Here is a 20,658-nt window from a genome sequence, read left to right on the forward strand (position 1 = left end):
TGGTATACTACGGTTTTCAGTCCGGTCACAAAACCGGATACGGGAAAAAATTTGCAAACTGGAGTCACTATCTGACTTCAGTTGACTCATTCAAATGAATGAGATGCAGGCCGGGTCTGGCTGGGGTATTTTCACATCTCCCAGCCGGATACGGTCACTGTATGAAAAAATCTTGGTGTGAATGCTCCCAGACACTGTTTTACTGACTCATAGGGAAAACAGACAGTGTCAGAATAGGATTCCTTGATCCCACCAGAGAAATTGTTTCTGAGGGTCCACGCTCCATTCCAGATTTATCATTCTATCTATGTCAGATTTTTGTCTCAGACAGTAACCACAATAGCACATCTTTTATTTTACCTGAGCAATATGAGAAGTGAAAAATGATACAAAAATCTGAGACAAAAATCAGACAAATCTGGGCCTCCATCTGTACTGATCCTGTAAAGATGTGTAACTGTCTAGTGTAGCCCTCTCACTCAGTGTGGTGCATTGCAGACAAGTGTCTCTATGCTTGCCAGCACTACTACATGCCACCACTAAGCCCCCATAGGGCCCATGTCTATAACCGCATGTTTTTTGGTGGTTAAGCGAAAGAAACAGGAAAGGGGTGTGCACCTCGTGAAAATCGCTTGGATGTAGGAATATATATAGAAGCCGGACCAAGTAGGTGGCCCTTTACCGGACATGGTGGTTGGCCTCAGGGCACAACTCCTATGATGGCATAAATAATGTGGTCAGCTGCCACAGGACCCTCTGGTGCAAGGTCACCTTCACAGTTATAATGTATAGAATGCAAAGGAAGGAAATATGGGGCTTCTATTCCACCGCTTCTCCAATAATGAAAATTGCTGCTACAATGATAATGGATAAGATGGCTTTAATGGTAACATGCAACGCTAGAACACATACAACCGTTTCCAACCTGAACCAGGCTCTTCGTCAGGCATCACTGCCTGATGAAGCCCCATATTTCTTTTCTTTGCATTCTATATGTTTTTTGGTGGTTGGCAGCGAAGAGACTTTCATCCCTTATGCCAGCCATCCAACATGCCTCTGAATTTCACAGTTTATCAAATTGCATAATCTGTAAGTAAAATACAATACAACAGTATATACAGGGCAGTACACCATACATTGATGTACTGTATACATGTGAAAAGTCAAAACACGTGATCATTTCCAATTTGCAGTCTTTCCAGTGCAAAATAACTATTCACAAAAAGAATATAGCTGGCTGGCAAAAAAAGTTTTCTTTTATTCAACCCCTTTATAAAAGGACCATAGTTTATGTAGGACCACGTGATTAAGCACCATGTATTTTCCTGAGTTTTACATTTAAATCTGGAATTGCATATATGCTATTGGTTATTTATATATAATACATTATTTATAAGTATTTAGCTAAGCTATTTAATTGTTTATAGAACTGTCAAAGATAGCTGAATACAGTGTTTGGCTATTTTCAGCAGTCCCATGTAGTTTAAATAGTGTGGCAGTGTGCATAGTTGACTGCCTCTAGAATCAAACAGGGGCACTCAGGATCACCACTCTGGGGGTCAGTAAAAGTCCCACAAAACAGTCCCCTCTGACCAGACACTTTTCTTCTATCCTGTGGACAGGTAAGCAGTTGATATCATGGAAATCTCTCTTTAAATTTAGCAAGTAGTGCACAATGAGGTTTTGTATCTGTTTAGAAGATCACAACAGCTAATGCAAACAGTAACTAAGGTGAAGGCAATAACATGGTTCTTTTTGGCAAATATATCCTGCAGAAGAGGTTTTGTGGCTTCCATGACATAACACTCTGATGGTGCCAATGGTGCCCCTTCCCTGCTCTATAGGTTTAAAGTTACACATTCGATTATTTAATTTCTACTTTTATTTCTAGAGACAAGCGTTGTCTTCAATCTTTACAACATTCGGTAAGTGAGGCCATGGCTTAAACTTTTTTAGGATATGTGTTATATCAAAATGACTTTGCATGCAGCAGCTACTTGAATATTAAAGGAGTTATCAAGGAATAGAAAAACAGAGTCAATGCCTGAAAACAGCACTGTGCCTGGCTGTGTGCGGTATTACAACATGGCTCCATTAACTTCAATGGAACTGAGCTGCAATACCACACACAACCTGAAGACAGGTAAGGTTTTTTTTTTCTTTTTTAAGAAATCAGCTCTGTTTTTTTTTTTTGAATCCTGGATAACTCCTTTAAGTGTACAATAAACATCCTGTCATAAGGCACCTAAAGGTGAAGGAATTTAAATACCGTATTTATCGGCGTATAACACGCACTTTTTAGGCAAAATTTTTTAGCCTAAAGTCTACCTGCGTGTTATACGCCGATAAGCCGCTGCAGTTCAATGATTTAAAGCGGGTGCTTTAAATCAATGAACTGCAGCGGCTTTGCAGGTGCAGAGACAGCCACCGCTGCCAGCTTCTCTGCCCCTGCCTGTCCTGGGGTCTAGAGCCCTGCTGCCGGCCCTTCTCTCCCCCTGACTATCAGTGCCGGCGCCCCATTGCCGGCGCCGATAGCCAGGGGGAGAGAAGCGGCGCTGGCAATGGGGCAGCGGCGCCGACAGACAGGGGGAGAGAAGGGGCAGCGGCACCCATTGCCGGTGCCGCTGCCCCGTTGCCTCCCCATCCCCGGTTGTATAATTACTTGTTGTCGGGTCCGCGCTGCTTCAGGCCTCCAGTGTGCATCCCCTGTGTCGTTGCTATGCGCAGCGCCACTCGTCATTGCACCGCGCCGTGCAGTGCATAGCAACAACGCATGGGACGCACACCGGAGGCCTGAAGCAGCGCGGACCCGACCCCGGCAACAGGTAATTATACAACCGGGGATGGGGGAGGCAGCGGGGCAGCAGCACCGGCATCCCCATTGCCGGCGCTGCTTCTCTCCCCCTGGCTATCGGCGCCGGCAATGGGGTGCCGGCACTGATAGTCAGGGGGAGAGAACGGGCAGCGGCGCCGATAGCCAGGGGGAGAGAAGCGACAGCAGCAGGGCTCTAGACCCCTGGAAAGGCAGGGGGAGAGAAGCGGGCAGCGACGGCCCCTCTCCCCCTGCCTTTCCTGGGGGTGTATCGGGGTATACGCATGCACACACACGCACCCTCATTTTACCAAGGATATTTGGGTTAAAAACTTTTTTTACCCAAATATCCTTGGTAAAATGAGGGTGCGTGTTATAGGCCGGTGCGTGGTATACCCCGATAAATATGGTAAATAGATATGACTCACACAAATGGCCCCCTTACCCCTTTTCTTGATCACCCCAATTTACAAATTAAAATGCTATAGGATGGGAATTCAATATTACTTTTAAAGATCATGAATGCTGGCAATTAAAACAGCTTAAGGGTCTATTCACACGTACAGCATTCTGCGCAGATTTGATGCGCAGTATTTTCTGCTGCAGATTCCAATGTAAACTGAATGTCTGAACACAGCTTCTAATCCTGCACATCATATCTGTGCACAATACTGTACGTGTGAATAGACCCTAAAGAGGTATTCTAGCCATAATATGTTCAATATCAATATGCCCAGGCTGTCACAATAAATAAAATTTTATATCAAGACAGGAGGCCTCGCATTATATGCAATATCTTTCTTTACTGAAATCAATAGCAGTAATATTAAAAGCTCTTTTTTAACAGATACAAGAAAAAACTTTAAAGCACACAGGTGCAACATTACAGGTAATACAACCTAACCTGCTGAATAGTAGTGACCAATGAGCATACAGCCCAGGTGATATAAGGTCCTGTCTCACCACTAAAGTCCTCTTTCTTTACTGCTCTGCAGATAAGTATCATATATACTGTGTACTGTCTAATTCATATCATTTCTACATATTTAATTTTCTTTTCCCATATCCAGTAGAACCTGTACTATTCTATTTCTAATTTATGTTACATACTCCGTGCTTTTCCTTCTATAAGTTTTCTGCACACATATTTCCCCACTCTATTCAGTGTTATCGCTTATATACTCTTGTTATATATGGTTCCTACTCATATTAGATATATATCCCTCTTCATTATTCCTACCGCCCTTTCGGTGGCTTTTCGCTCCCGCCGGGCGCCGCGCATATTCTTCCGGGGCTGCGCGCGCAGTAACTCCATCTTCCTTCACTACAGGCGAAATCCCGTTCTCGCGAGACTGGCCAGTTGGTGATCATCTGGCCGTTCCCGCCTCCCACCCTGACAGACGCAACATTCAGCCTGTCAGAGCGGACCTCCCGTCTTCTCAGCTCCTGTCACGTATCTCCCATTACCACTTCTGACTAAAAATCACCCATTGTCCTTTTCAGGACATTGCAGGCTGTTACGCCGAGCGCTCCGGGTCCCCGCTCCTCCCCGGAGCGCTCGCTACACTCTCCTCACTGCAGCGCTCCGGTCAGATCCACTGACCCGGGGCGCTGCGATACCGCCTCCAGCCGGGATGCGATTCGCGATGCGGGTAGCGCCCGCTCGCGATGCGCACCCCGGCTCCCGTACCTGACTCGCTCTCCGTCAGTCCTGTCCCGGCGCGCGCGGCCCCGCTCCCTAGGGCGCGCGCGCGCCGGGTCTTTGCGATTTAAAGGGCCACTGCGCCGCTGATTGGCGCAGTGGTTCCAATTAGTGTTATCACCTGTGCACTTCCCTATATCACCTCACTTCCCCTGCACTTCCTTGCCGGATCTTGTTGCCATCGTGCCAGTGAAAGCGTTTCCTTGTGTGTTCCTAGCCTGTGTTCCAGACCTCCTGCCGTTGCCCCTGACTACGATCCTTGCTGCCTGCCCCGACCTTCTGCTACGTCCGACCTTGCTTCTGTCTACTCCCTTGTACCGCGCCTATCTTCAGCAGCCAGAGAGGTTGAGCCGTTGCTAGTGGATACGACCTGGTCACTACCGCCGCAGCAAGACCATCCCGCTTTGCGGCGGGCTCTGGTGAAAACCAGTAGTGACTTAGAACCGATCCACTAGCACGGTCCACGCCAATCCCTCTCTGGCACAGAGGATCCACTACCTGCCAGCCGGCATCGTGACAGTAGATCCGGCCATGGATCCCGCTGAAGTTCCTCTGCCAGTTGTCGCTGACCTCACCACGGTGGTCGCCCAGCAGTCACAACAGATAGCGCAACAAGGCCAACAGCTGTCTCAACTGACCGTTATGCTACAGCAGTTACTACCACAGCTTCAGCAATCATCTCCTCCGCCAGCTCCTGCACCTCCTCCGCAGCGAGTGGCCGCTTCTGGTCTACGACTATCCTTGCCGGATAAATTTGATGGGGACTCTAAGTTTTGCCGTGGCTTTCTTTCCCAATGTTCCCTGCACTTGGAGATGATGTCGGACCAGTTTCCCACTGAAAGGTCTAAGGTGGCTTTCGTAGTCAGCCTTCTGTCTGGAAAAGCCCTGTCTTGGGCCACACCGCTCTGGGACCGCAATGACCCCGTCACTGCCTCTGTACACTCCTTCTTCTCGGAAATTCGAAGTGTCTTTGAGGAACCTGCCCGAGCCTCTTCTGCTGAGACTGCCCTGTTGAACCTGGTCCAGGGTAATTCTTCCGTTGGCGAGTATGCCGTACAATTCCGTACTCTTGCTTCAGAATTATCCTGGAATAATGAGGCCCTCTGCGCGACCTTTAAAAAAGGCCTATCCAGCAACATTAAAGATGTTCTGGCCGCACGAGAAATCCCTGCTAATCTACATGAACTCATTCACCTAGCCACTCGCATTGACATGCGTTTTTCCGAAAGGCGTCAGGAGCTCCGCCAGGATATGGACTCTGTTCGCACGAGGCGTTTCTTCTCCCCGGCTCCTCTCTCCTCTGGTCCCCTGCAATCTGTTCCTGTGCCTCCCGCCGTGGAGGCTATGCAGGTCGACCGGTCTCGCCTGACACCTCAAGAGAGGACACGACGCCGCATGGAGAATCTCTGCCTGTACTGTGCTAGTACCGAACACTTCCTGAAGGATTGTCCTATCCGTCCTCCCCGCCTGGAAAGACGTACGCTGACTCCGCACAAAGGTGAGACAGTCCTTGATGTCTACTCTGCTTCTCCACGTCTTACTGTGCCTGTGCGGATGTCTGCCTCTGCCTTCTCCTTCTCTGCTGTGGCCTTCTTGGACTCCGGATCTGCAGGAAATTTTATTTTGGCCTCTCTCGTCAACAGGTTCAACATCCCGGTGACCAGTCTCGCCAGACCCCTCTACATCAATTGTGTAAACAATGAAAGATTGGACTGTACCATACGTTTCCGCACGGAGCCCCTTCTAATGTGCATCGGACCTCATCACGAGAGGATTGAACTTTTGGTCCTCCCCAATTGCACTTCTGAAATTCTCCTTGGACTTCCCTGGCTTCAACTTCATTCCCCAACCCTGGATTGGTCCACTGGGGAGATCAAGAGTTGGGGGCCCTCTTGTTCCAAGGACTGCCTAAAACCGGTTCCCAGTAACCCTTGCCGTGACTCTGTGGTTCCTCCTGTAACCGGTCTCCCTAAGGCCTATATGGACTTTGCGGATGTTTTTTGCAAAAAACAAGCTGAGACTCTACCTCCTCACAGGCCTTATGATTGTCCTATCGACCTCCTCCCGGGCACTACTCCACCCCGGGGCAGAATTTATCCTCTGTCCGCCCCAGAGACTCTTGCCATGTCTGAATACGTCCAGGAAAATTTAAAAAAGGGCTTTATCCGTAAATCCTCCTCTCCTGCCGGAGCCGGATTTTTCTTTGTGTCCAAAAAAGATGGCTCTCTACGTCCTTGCATTGACTACCGCGGTCTTAATAAAATCACGGTTAAGAACCGCTACCCCCTACCCCTCATCTCTGAACTCTTTGATCGCCTCCAAGGTGCCCACATCTTTACCAAACTGGACTTAAGAGGTGCTTATAATCTCATCCGCATCAGAGAGGGGGATGAATGGAAAACGGCATTTAACACCAGAGATGGACACTTTGAGTATCTGGTCATGCCCTTTGGCCTGTGCAACGCCCCTGCCGTCTTCCAAGACTTTGTTAATGAAATTTTTCGTGATCTCTTATACTCCTGTGTTGTTGTATATCTGGACGATATCCTGATTTTTCTGCCAATCTAGAAGAACACCGCCAGCATGTCCGTATGGTTCTTCAGAGACTTCGTGACAATCAACTCTATGCCAAAATAGAGAAATGTCTGTTTGAATGCCAATCTCTTCCTTTCCTAGGATACTTGGTCTCTGGCCAGGGACTACAAATGGATCCAGACAAACTCTCTGCCGTCTTAGATTGGCCACGCCCCTCCGGACTCCGTGCTATCCAACGTTTTTTGGGGTTCGCCAATTATTACAGGCAATTTATTCCACATTTTTCAACCGTTGTGGCTCCTATCGTGGCTTTAACCAAAAAAAATGCCGATTCCAAGTCTTGGCCTCCTCAAGCGGAAGACGCCTTTAAACGGCTCAAGTCTGCCTTTTCTTCGGCTCCCGTGCTCTCCAGACCTGACCCATCTAAACCCTTCCTATTGGAGGTTGATGCCTCCTCTGTGGGAGCTGGAGCTGTCCTTCTACAAAAAAATTCTTCCGGGCATGCTGTTACTTGTGGTTTTTTTTCTAGGACCTTCTCTCCGGCGGAGAGGAACTACTCCATCGGGGATCGAGAGCTTCTAGCCATTAAATTAGCACTTGAGGAATGGAGGCATCTGCTGGAGGGATCAAGATTTCCAGTTATTATTTACACCGATCACAAGAACCTCTCCTACCTCCAGTCTGCCCAACGGCTGAATCCTCGCCAGGCCAGGTGGTCTCTGTTCTTTGCCCGATTTAATTTTGAAATTCACTTTCGGCCTGCCGATAAGAACATTCGGGCCGATGCTCTCTCTCGTTCCTCGGATGCTTCTGAACTTGAACTCTCTCCGCAACACATCATTCCTCCTGACTGCCTGATTTCCACTTCTCCAGCCTCCATCAGGCAAACTCCTCCAGGAAAGACCTTTGTTTCTCCACGCCAACGCCTCGGAATCCTCAAATGGGGTCACTCCTCCCATCTCGCAGGTCATGCGGGCATCAAGAAATCTGTGCAACTCATCTCTCGCTTCTATTGGTGGCCGACTCTGGAGACGGATGTTGTGGACTTTGTGCGAGCCTGCACTATCTGTGCCCGGGATAAGACTCCTCGCCAGAAGCCCGCTGGTTTTCTTCATCCTCTGCCTGTCCCCGAACAGCCTTGGTCTCTGATTGGTATGGATTTTATTACTGACTTACCCCCTTCCCGTGGCAACACTGTTATTTGGGTGGTCGTTGATCGATTCTCCAAAATGGCACATTTCATCCCTCTTCCTGGTCTTCCTTCAGCGCCTCAGTTGGCTAAACAATTTTTTGTACACATTTTTCGTCTTCACGGGTTGCCCACGCAGATCGTCTCGGATAGAGGCGTCCAATTCGTGTCTAAATTCTGGAGGGCTCTCTGTAAACAACTCAAGATTAAATTAAATTTTTCTTCTGCATATCATCCTCAATCCAATGGACAAGTAGAAAGAATTAACCAGGTCTTGGGTGATTATTTACGACATTTTGTTTCCTCCCGCCAGGATGACTGGGCAGATCTTCTACCATGGGCCGAATTCTCGTATAACTTCAGAGTCTCTGAATCTTCCTCCAAATCCCCATTTTTCGTGGTGTACGGCCGTCACCCTCTTCCCCCCCTCCCTACTCCCTTGCCCTCTGGTCTGCCCGCTGTGGATGAAATTTCTCGTGATCTTTCCATCATATGGAGAGAGACCCAAAATTCTCTCTTACAGGCTTCATCACGCATGAAGAAGTTCGCGGATAAGAAAAGAAGAGCTCCTCCCATGTTTTCCCCTGGAGACAAGGTATGGCTCTCCGCTAAATATGTCCGCTTCCGTGTCCCTAGCTATAAGTTGGGACCACGCTATCTTGGTCCTTTCAAAATTTTGTGCCAGATTAATCCTGTCTCTTACAAACTTCTTCTTCCTCCTTCTCTTCGTATTCCTAATGCCTTTCACGTTTCTCTTCTTAAACCACTTATCATTAACCGTTTCTCTCCCAAATCTGTTCCTCCCACTCCTGTTTCCGGCTCCTCGGACATCTTCTCCGTCAAAGAGATTCTGGCATCCAAAAAGGTCAGAGGGAAAACCTTTTTTTTAGTGGATTGGGAGGGTTGTGGTCCAGAAGAGAGATCCTGGGAACCTGAGGACAATATCCTAGACAAAAGTCTGCTCCTCAGGTTCTCAGGCTCTAAGAAGAGGGGGAGACCCAAGGGGGGGGGTACTGTTACGCCGAGCGCTCCGGGTCCCCGCTCCTCCCCGGAGCGCTCGCTACACTCTCCTCACTGCAGCGCTCCGGTCAGATCCACTGACCCGGGGCGCTGCGATACCGCCTCCAGCCGGGATGCGATTCGCGATGCGGGTAGCGCCCGCTCGCGATGCGCACCCCGGCTCCCGTACCTGACTCGCTCTCCGTCAGTCCTGTCCCGGCGCGCACGGCCCCGCTCCCTAGGGCGCGCGCGCGCCGGGTCTTTGCGATTTAAAGGGCCACTGCGCCGCTGATTGGCGCAGTGGTTCCAATTAGTGTTATCACCTGTGCACTTCCCTATATCACCTCACTTCCCCTGCACTTCCTTGCCGGATCTTGTTGCCATCGTGCCAGTGAAAGCGTTTCCTTGTGTGTTCCTAGCCTGTGTTCCAGACCTCCTGCCGTTGCCCCTGACTACGATCCTTGCTGCCTGCCCCGACCTTCTGCTACGTCCGACCTTGCTTCTGTCTACTCCCTTGTACCGCGCCTATCTTCAGCAGCCAGAGAGGTTGAGCCGTTGCTAGTGGATACGACCTGGTCACTACCGCCGCAGCAAGACCATCCCGCTTTGCGGCGGGCTCTGGTGAAAACCAGTAGTGACTTAGAACCGATCCACTAGCACGGTCCACGCCAATCCCTCTCTGGCACAGAGGATCCACTACCTGCCAGCCGGCATCGTGACACAGGCATTGATATACCGTACATTATCTTACACACAGATATTATTATAATTGTTTGTGGGACATAAAAAATTATATATATACTACAATTATTCTATTTACAGCTATTTAATAATATGTCTTCTGAACAGAGTAATACTATGTCTGACAGTCAAATACAAGCACTTGTGGACCAGTCTGTATCCAGGTCCGTGCAAAAAGCCTTAGATAGTGCTATGACAACTATGCACGAATCCATGACCAAATCTGTTGCTATGACAATTACGCAAATGATGTCCCATAAAGTTCACCAGTCTCAAACGATAACAAAAAAGAGTCACTCTAAAAAGAGGCATATTGAAAATAACGACCTTCCAGTTAGCAAACATAGTAGACCCAATGTTGGGTTTGAAGGTCAGTACCGTCTCACTGTAGCAGCCAAAATACTTATGACATCATGTCTCATCCAGGACCCTCTTCCCGAGAGGAGCAAAACTGTATTCGGGATAAGAAAGCCTCTAAATATCCGGCCCGCCTTACATTTAATGATGACTCTAATGATAATAATAATAATAATAGTGAGACTGAAGAGGACTCTGATTGTTCAGAGTCCAATGACCCCTCTTTCCTCCCTGAGGACTCGGAGGAGGATAACACAAATTTTGGCGACTCCTCTACTGAGGTGGCAGGCATTTTGGATACTCAAGGTGTGCCATTTTTTGACCCAGCCTTCATAACACACCCCAGGTCAGGGGAGTGGACACTTAACCCTGCAGTGGAAAAATTTGTAAGCCACTGGGCAAAAAGGGGTCTTGATAATAAAACTCGCAATAAGTTACGGGCCGAATGTCCTAGGCCCACTATACCTTTAAGTGCTGCTCAGACCCCCGAGTTAGACCCGATCTTGATTAAATATCTCCAAAAATCAGGCAAGAACCCAAAGAAAGGAGTTGATCGTAGCTTCAAACTATGTCAGGATAAATTCCTAGACCTCCTGGGCCCCATTTCCAAAATCTTAGATTTATCCGAGGAAGCGATTAATTCTGATACTCCTAATATTCATGCTATAAGGGGCTGGGCCCAACGGGCCATGTGCATGTTTGGAAATATCAATCAATCTTTTTGTACTGAAAGAAAAAGAGCGGTGCTGATGAAGCTAGATCCTCAACTAGCACATTTAGCGTCTTCAGAACCCCCATCTCCTACTGAAGGTCTCTTATTCGGAGATCAATTCATAAAAGAAATTTCAAAATACGTAGGGTTATTCTCCTCGTTAGATAAAGCCCAATTTTCCCTTAAAAAGGTCTTCCCTAATAAGGTTTTTACCAGGTCCGGAAAAAGTAGAGGCCGTTTTTCCGGCCGCAGTTCCCAATACAGACCTCAACAACGAGGATCCTACCACCAAGACAGACCTGTATACCCCGTCCCAACCTACCAAACCCCTGCTTTCTTCCCCTATCGTGGACGCCCTTGGAGGGCTAGAGGACAGAGAGGAGTCACTCGTTCTAGGCCAACAGGTAAGTGCACCTCCTGTACTTTCTTCCCTCCTTCCAGTAGGCGGACGTCTCCTACATTTTTCCCTAAATTGTGAACTAATATCCTCCGACCTTTGGATTCTGAACACCGTGAAAGGCTATCAAATAGATTTCCTTTCTCTACCTTATCAGGAACATCTGCCTCATCCCATACAATTTTCCAAGGAAGATCAAATGCTGGTGGATTTAGAAATAGACGATCTTTGCTCAAAAAATGCAATATCCCAAGTTCCCTTGCATTCAATAGGCTTCATCAGCAACTTATTCCTGGTAAAAAAGAAGGACGGAGGATTCCGTCCTGTGATAAACCTAAAAATCCTAAACAATTTTGTGCGCTACCAACATTTCAAGATGGAAGGCATCCATCTGTTAAGAGATCTCTTATTGCCAGACGACTGGCTTGTAAAAATAGACTTAAAAGATGCCTATTTAACAGTCCCCATCCATCCTTCTTCCCAACCTTTTCTCCAATTTATTTGGAAGAACAAGAAATGGCAATTCAATTGCCTTCCTTTCGGTCTCTCATCAGCCCCTTGGTGCTTCACCAAACTGATGAAACCGGTCGTGGCCATTCTCCGTTCCAGAGGTGTTCGGCTAATAATATATCTAGACGATATCCTCATCATGGCCAAATCTCAACATTTGGCTTATCTTCACATGCATTGGACCCTCTCTCTTCTGGTCCATTTAGGCTTTCTTATCAACTACGAGAAATCCGTTCTTACTCCTTCCAAAGAGCTGGAATTCTTGGGATTTCTCATCAACACCCACACTACTCTACTGAGCCTTCCCTCCTAAAAATGGAAGACTATTCAGAAGGAAATTCGATCTATTCTCAACAAGGAACTCATTTCCTTATGATCCATAGCTCGTATAGTCGGCCTCCTTTCGGCTTCTATTCAAGCAATATTTCCAGCCCCATTATACTACAGAGCCCTCCAAAGATTAAAAATCAGACATTTGAGGGAGGGTCTTCGTTACTCAGACGAGGTTCATTTATCCCTAGAAGCCAAAGAAGAACTTCTTTGGTGGCTTCATCATGTGCAAGAATGGAATGGCAGAACAATTTTCCATTCCTTTCCGGATCTGATTATGGAATCAGATGCAAGCCTCATCGGATGGGGAGCTCGATGCGGATCCCTCTCCACAGGAGGCAAATGGTCCCCATCAGAAACTCATTTACATATAAATTGTCTGGAACTCCTAGCGGGCTTCTTTGCTCTTCGGAGTTTTGCGAAAGATTTTTCGAATTGTTGCGTTCTTCTTCGATTGGACAATATTTCGGCTGTCCAATACATAAATCGCTTAGGAGGAACGAGATCAGAATCTCTTTGGCACTTCTGTTTGGACAGAAATATTATTTTAAGGGTAGAATATCTGCCAGGTCTCTCCAATGCAGTAGCGGATTGGAATTCCAGATACCTCATGGACTCTAGCGATTGGAAATTGGACCCCTTGATGTTTCAGGAGATCAATCTCCTGTGGGGACCCCTCCAATTGGACCTTTTCGCCTCAAGTCTCAACCACCAACTACCCTAATTCTTCAGTTGGCGCCCAGACCCAGAAGCTCTGGGATTGGATGCTTTCCTTCAAATTTGGCCAAAAGAGAGACTGTATGCTTTTCCCCCGTTCTCTCTAATTTCCAGAGTCCTCCTTCAAGTGTCAACTCAGAAGGCGACCATAGTATTGATCACTCCTTGGTGGACGTCCCAATCGTGGTTCCCACACATCCTCAGAATGTTGATAGATTACCCCAGAATTCTTCCTCACCATCCAGATCTTTTGTTAGACCCATCAGGGAACCCACATCCTTTGATCCTCTCGTCTCAACTTCTTCTGGTTGCTTGGTTGATATCAGGCCAGACCATTCTCTCGCAGGAATTTCTCAATCAACTAGAGATATCCTCGCGGACGCCTGGGCTCCGGGTACCAGAACTGCTTACCGGTCAGCCTGGAAACTTTGGGCTGATTGGTGCAGTAGACGAAATTTGGATCCCATTCATGCACCTATTACCTACAATTTAAATTTTCTTTCCGCTTCTTTTGACTCTGGGAAAGCTTACCGTACTCTAAATCTTTACCGTTCGGCCATTTCTTTTTACCATTCTTATATAGATTCCGTCCCAATAGGTAGACACCCGGTCATATGCAAGCTTCTGAAAGGTATTCGCTTTCGTCGTCCTCCACTTCCTAAATATACATCCACATGGGATGTTAATCTACTTCTTAATCTTTTTACTTCATGGGAAGATAACGATTCTTTATCTTTAAAATTGTTGTCTTTCAAACTAACATCTCTTCTCTGCCTAATCTCCATTAAAAGGGTATCGGACGTGAGAGCTTTAGATATATCTTGTAGACATTTTTCTCCTCAAGGAGTATTGTTTTCTATACATAGACGCACCAAAACCAATTTACACCAAATCTTCTATCCTTTTTTCCCACATAATGATAAACTTTGTGTGGTTCGCTGCCTACAATCTTACGAATCCAGAACAGCATCTCTACGTCATCCTTCCTGTTCTCAACTCCTCATTTCTTATTGCAAACCTCATCGTCCTGTGTCATCTGCTACCTTAGCCAGATGGATTAGACAATCCATGTCTCTGGCCGGTATAAACATATCTGAATTTGGTGCCCACTCAACCAGAGGCGCGGTTGCCACCAAACTTATTCAATCGGGAGGTTCATTATCAGATCTATTGAAGGCCGCTAACTGGTCGTCAGAATCCACTTTTAAATCTTTCTATTTCAGACCCGATTCTCATGTGTCTATGCGTCTATTATAACTTATTTATCATGGCTTATTGTTTTGTTTAGAGCTTTAAACTTGCATATAATGCGAGGCCTCCTGTCTTGATATAAAATTGGAGATTTTCCTATCCTAGGTGACGGAAAATATAGATTTTATGAAAGACAGGAGGCGAGCATTATCCCCCCCTGTACCCATCCCTCTAATATTTATTATTCTATTTCAGCTTATTAACCATCCTGACGTGGGGACTTACTTGTTCTACATATCTGCGCTTTGGATTATGACCACCTTCCTCTGCCAAGTGTTTCTTCAGTTCCATCGTTGAGCTAATCCTCTCCTCTTCCAGATGTTTTCCTGATGAAGAATTCATCCTTCAAGATGTTTCCAAATTTTCATGGTTTTATTGACTTCCATTCTCTATAATTTTATGTTACTATTAAAGAAAGAGGACTATTGTGGTGAGACAGGACCTTATATTACATGGGGTGTATGCTCATTGGTCACTACTATTCAGCAGGTTAGGTTGTATTACCTGTAATGTTGCACCTGTGTGCTTTAAAGTTTTTTCTTGTATCTGTTAAAAAAGAGCTTTTAATATTACTGCTATTGATTTCAGTAAATAAAGATATTGCATATAATGCTCGCCTCCTGTCTTTCATAAAATCTATATTTTCCGTCACCTAGGAGAGGAAAATCTCCAATTTAAAAAAAACTTGACTTCCCGCCAGGATCCTCTACCTGCTTCTGGAGCCGTGATCCTCTACCTTCCTCTGGCCAGTGACTTCAAGTATGTGAAGTTCATCCAGAAGACCAGAATATGGGGATTTCCTTTCTTCCCTTCTCTATTGTTCTCCTTTTACATCATATTGATGCCTGTTGAGTAAGGTCTTAGTGACCAAAACATGCTGATAAGGGTATCATCTATGGAAGTGTCATGATCAATACATGAAGAATGATTTTGTCTATATGTCTTCTGTCCACAATGTGTAATACGAGAAAAATATAAGCCACATGTAAGCCGCATGGATCTAATAGAACTCTCTTTCAAAAGGATAAACTATAAAAAAAAAAGCATCATAAATACGCATGGTGCGCAGTTGTTGTTACTTTTGTGTGCTTCTGGAGCTCGACACGCAACACTGCCACTTTGCAAACCATTATCCGAGCTGCAGTGTTGTGTGTCGAATCCAAGTAGCATGAAGAGTATCGCAGTGGAGGATGGAACAGTGATGCCGGAGGTACCAGGGGAGTGGTGGGAGTTAATTCAAGTTCTATTGGTCTATTTGTTCAATTGCGGCAGCCTGGGCATATTAAGATTTTTTTATTTTTTATTGCCAGAGTAACTTTTTAAAACTATATTGCTACCAAAAGGTTATACATAGCTTTTGTTCAAGTTTCTAGCTATTGCCTGAAAAGAGCAAAAGAGTTTTTTCCTTGTATTGAACACTTTTATGCTACCCAAATCACTCAAATAAATAAAGAAATACTTCTAACTCTAAACACCCACCAAATGATTTTCCAGTGACCTCCACCAATGAGATTGATGACCGTAAGACATTTGTCTTTTATGTATTAGTGAATTTGCTGATAAATTACAAATTTTTTTCAAAAAAAAAATACCATCAATCAACTGTGCTCCACATCGATCACTAAAATGGAGGGACAGAAGCCTTTGCTCAGTGAACCTGTTATAGCTAATAATGCTGGAGCTGAGAAGCTGGAGAACCAGTAAAGACCCAGAAATAAAAGACGGTGTTCATTAACAAGCATTGTTCAGGCATTTCCATTCTGGTACTTGTTGCACAACTTCTTCTTAACATCTGCAGTGTCCTGGTACCCATCTACAAGCTGCTGAAGTATATAGGTTGTAGTGCGGCTGTGGTTTGTCCCCTGTCAGTTTAATCCTGTTTGAATATTGTGAGATTTTACACTGCTTAACACTGAGTTATTAAATTATGCAACTTTCTCTGTGCTGCGACCACTGGTGGATGTTAGTCAAGTTGGACTTTTCTTCTGCATACCAACCGCAGACCAATGGCCAGGTAGAGAGGGTGAACCAAATTTTGGGAGACTATCTCCGACACTTAGTTTCTGCACGACAGGACAATTGGGCCAACCTACTTCCTTGGGCTGAGTTTTCTTATAATCACCGTGATTCTGAGGCTACCAGAAAATCACCATTCTTTGTAGTCTACGGCCGCCATCCTTGCCCTCCTCTTTCTCTACCAGCTTCTTCTGGGGTACCTGCTGTGGATGTTCAGGTCCAGGGCTTCATGGCTATTTGGCAGGAAACCCGGCGTTCCTTAGTACACGCCTCAACCCTCATGAAGTTGCAGGCCGATAAAAGAAGAAGACCAACCCCGATCTTTTCTCCTGGAGATAAAGTCTGGCTGTCTGCAAAATATGTTTGTTTAAAGATTCCCAGTTACAAACTAGGTCCTCGGTTCCTTGGTCCCTACAAAATTCTATGCTGTATTAACCCGGTGTCCTACAAAATCTGCCTGCCTTCTTCCCTTCGCATCCCGAACTCCTTCCATGTCTCCCTCCTTAAGCCTATTGTTCTTAACGTTTTTCCCAGGGGGACGTTTCACCTTCTCCGGTGTCTGGTGCTTCTGATGTGTTTGAGGTGAAGGAGATTCTGGCTTCCAAGACTGTCAGAGGGAGACGGTTCTTTCTGGTTGATTGGAAGGGGTTCGGGCCGGAAGAGAGATCTTGGGAACTCGATGAAAACATCCTGGATCGGGATCTTGTGCGTAGGTTCCTGCAGCCTAAAAAAGGGGGAGATCTAAGGGGGGGGGGCACTGTTACATGTAGCACCGCTGGCCGTGGGCACACTCTCTGCCCTACTCCCTGCACAGACAGCAATGCACTTTGCATGATGCGATGCGATAGTGCTTGGTCCGCCAGTTCTCACCTGCCTCGCTGTCTTCCTGCATCCTCTGTCCTCCCTGGTGGCATACCCGCCTAGGGCGCACGCACCGGTTCTCAGAGATTTAAAGGGCCAGTGCACCGCTGATTGGTGTTTCCCTTGAACTGCCCCTATTTAACCCTGTTCACTGCCAGATCTTTGTGCCCTGTTTCCTTAGAGAAAGCGTTCCCTGTGTTATCTGCTATTCTGTGTACCAGTTCTCTTGCTACGTTTCCTTGCCTCAGTTCCTTGCTGCCAGCCCTTACCTACCTGCCTGTCCCCGACTCTGACTATGTCTCTTCCTTATGTACCATGCATAATCTCAGCAGACTTTGTGGATGAGTCGTGCCAGGGGAAGTGACCTGGGAGCTGCCTGCCGCAGAAGTCCATCCCGCTTTGCGACGGGCTCTGGTGAAAACCAGCGGCTCCTTAGACTCCGCCCCCTGGTGCAGCTCACGTCATCGTCTACACAGGTACAGTGGATCTACACCACCAGCTGTTACACCTTATATGGACTGTGTATTCTAAAGCAACACTTTCCAGTGTTACTAAAGACTTCCCACCACGTTTTTGCAATTGAGTTCCCGTATCAGGTTTTTGATGAAAAACGGATTCCTCAAAACCATACTAAACTGTATCAAAATGTGTATACTAATTTTACATACACATACGGTTCTCTACGGTTCCCATTGATTCCCATGTTAAGAAAAACATATAGGGTTTCAATATGGTTTTTCACCCAGACCAAAAACTGTGGTATGCTACGGTTTTGGGTACAGGAAAAAAAGGAAAAAAAAACGTACAAGATGCAAAATGGATGCAACTGAATGCATCGTTTGGCATATGGTTTTCAATGGAGAGTCAATGCATACAGTTTTCAATTCGGTTCCATACGGTTTTCAAATTGAAAACGTATACTTGAACTGTATTGCAAAAACGTCATGTGAATGCACCCTAAGAAAGCTACTAAGGGTTATATCCACATCTCATACGCTGAAGCCAAGTCATTGAAACCTTAACCTAACCCTGTGCTGTAAAGTGTCTGTAAACTGTTGTGGTGTGCACAGACAACTCTTCAAGTAAAATATTTTTTTCTTACGTTTTTCAAGGCCCTCAAGCTGCTTTAAAGGGGTACTCTGGCCCTAAGATATCTTATCCCCTATCCAAAGGAGAGGGGATACGATGTCTGATCGCGGGGGTCCCACCACTGGGGACCCCTGCAATCTCTCATGCAGCACCCACCTGTCTCAGCTGCACGAAGCGATGATCGCTCCGTGTCTGAAGCCTCATGACCACGGGGCCGGAGTTTCATGAGTCATCAGAAAGGAGCGATCTTCACTCTATGCAACTGATGACAAGCAGGTTTTGCAGGAGAGATTGCTGCGGGACCCCCAGCTGCGATACCCCCGCGATCAGACATCTTATCCCCTCTCCTTTGGATAGGGGATAAGATGTCTTAGAGCTGGAGAACCCCTTTAAGAGCCTCAAGCTGCTAAACTATTACTGTAGTACTCCTACTCCTATCTGGTCCTACACTAATACTCCTATGAACCTGTGGGCACTACCGATACTTAATAAGTATTGTCTCATTGTTGCTCTATATGTGGATTGTGTTCACATATTTAGGTCGATAGGCTGTTCGATTATAAGGTATTTCATAAATGTGATAGCCATTACCTATAAGCAGTCATTGTACAGATTTTAGCAGCATCGGTTAGTCTCTACAACTGGTTACAGCACTTCGTTCTTCAAATCTCCAGTTTCATTAGTCAAATTCATAGACCTTCAGCCAAAATTGTATATAGAGTTGAACTGGATGTTGCAAAATATAAAAATATTCTGCATTTACAAATTTTTTAATTTAGGTTAATAATATATATGTATGTGTTCTTTTTACTGCAGACAGCTGAAGTCAATGGACCTGGAGCTGGCACCTCCCTTTACTGTCAGTGGCTCAATGCATGCTCATGGACCCATGTCTGGATACCATTACTCTCAATTCCAGGACAGTGAAGTCTAAGAACAAATGCATAACATGGTGGCGAGACTAAGGACAGCATGCAACGTTCTCTTTTATGTAATCCCTTCAATGAAAGAGAATGCACTCTCTTAGTAAAAACTAGAAGTATAAACTGGTTAACCAACAATATCCCAAGATCACGACATTAGTCTAAAGGAACTGATCAAATGAGCTGGATTGATATGACTAATAGATGTAGATGGAAAGGCTGAGTCATCAGGCATTACCCAGGGATCCACCGCATAGCGGTGTCTGTCAATGAGGTTCATTACATTCCATCCCACTGAAATTTTCTAACATTTGTTTCAAATAACATTTATCAATTTTCATAAAGGTTTATTTCTTATGTTCCGGATATTTGTTTGGCATACTCATTTGAAGTGGGCCATTAAACATGCACTTAAAGGGGTAGTCCAGTGGGGAAAAACGTATCCCCTATCCTAAGGATAGGGGATAAGTTTGAGATCGCGGGGGGGTCCGACCGCTGGGGCCCCCTGCAATCTCTCTGTATGGGGGCTAGGCTCTCCGGCCAGATAGCGGGTGTCGACCACCGCACGAAGCGGCGGCCAACACGCCCCCTCAATACATCCCTATGGCAGAGCCGGAGATTGCCGAAGGCAGCGCTCCGGCTCTGCCATAGAGTTGTATTGAAGGGACGTGTTGGCCGACGCTTCGCGAGGAGGTCTGACGGGGCCCCGTACAGGAGATCGCGGGGGGCCCCATCGGTCGGACCCCCCGCGATCTGCAACTTATCCCCTATCCTTAGGATAGGGAATAAGTTGTTCACCACTGGACTACTCCTTTAATATATGCAAGTGCAACTATATGTCCATTGACCCCGTTTGTAAAAGGTGCGTTAGATGTTTTTGGAGGATCGCAATATATTTAAAAACAGTTGACTTTATATACTGTATATGCCAAGTGTAGAGTTCTTAAGACCGCAAGTAATATTATTGTGTTGTGAGCATTGATGCCACTAAACCCAGGCTGTGCACTCATAGCTGTCTTAGTCCACCTGGCTACCAATACTTTCTCAATGTTGATGATGTTGCCTATGTAGTTGGCTCTGAGGGTCACATTTAGTATAAACATATCAGTTTGATTACTTTTTCTTTAGTTTCGCTAAGTATGTTCAGAAAGCGGTCATATTTGACATCTGTAACATATGGAATAGCACAAGGCTACCTTTTGTGTGTGCCAAAATTCAGACTAAACATATTTTATCATTGCGGTTTTATAGCATGCATGGTGGCAACCAGAAAGATACAGAGCTGCAACAATGTACATGCATTATATTCACATTAGACTCTCTGTGATCACTGGGCTGAAATGAAGAAGCATACAAAAGGCCAAAACAAATTTGTAAAATGCATTTCTTTTTAATGGGTTTTGAATGGTTCTTTTTTGTCATCAATGGATAAAAGTAAAATAAGAGTCAGCATTCCAGAAATTGCAGATAAGGTTTTTATATCTTATTTATTCAGTGCTGGAATGTTTTGGTTCCAT

The 20,658-nt window shown here is 45.9% G+C and overlaps 1 protein-coding gene across 8 annotated transcripts in view; it reads left to right on the plus strand.

Moving 5' to 3' along the window:
* SMIM35 (small integral membrane protein 35) overlaps positions 1-19,545 on the plus strand; it is a 143,297-nt gene extending 123,752 nt beyond the window's left edge. For all 8 annotated transcript variants that reach the window (XM_056543642.1, XM_056543646.1, XM_056543645.1 and 5 more), the window contains 2 exons: positions 1,892-1,925; positions 19,035-19,545. In XM_056543642.1, the coding sequence (XP_056399617.1) occupies positions 1,892-1,925; positions 19,035-19,152 (152 nt within the window). In that variant the 3' untranslated portion in view covers positions 19,153-19,545. The remainder of the gene's footprint in view (positions 1-1,891; positions 1,926-19,034) is intronic.
* Positions 19,546-20,658: the final 1,113 nt, after the last annotated feature.

The sequence above is a fragment of the Hyla sarda genome, chromosome 10 (assembly GCF_029499605.1).
Source record: "Hyla sarda isolate aHylSar1 chromosome 10, aHylSar1.hap1, whole genome shotgun sequence".
NCBI classification, from domain to species: Eukaryota; Metazoa; Chordata; class Amphibia; order Anura; family Hylidae; genus Hyla; species Hyla sarda.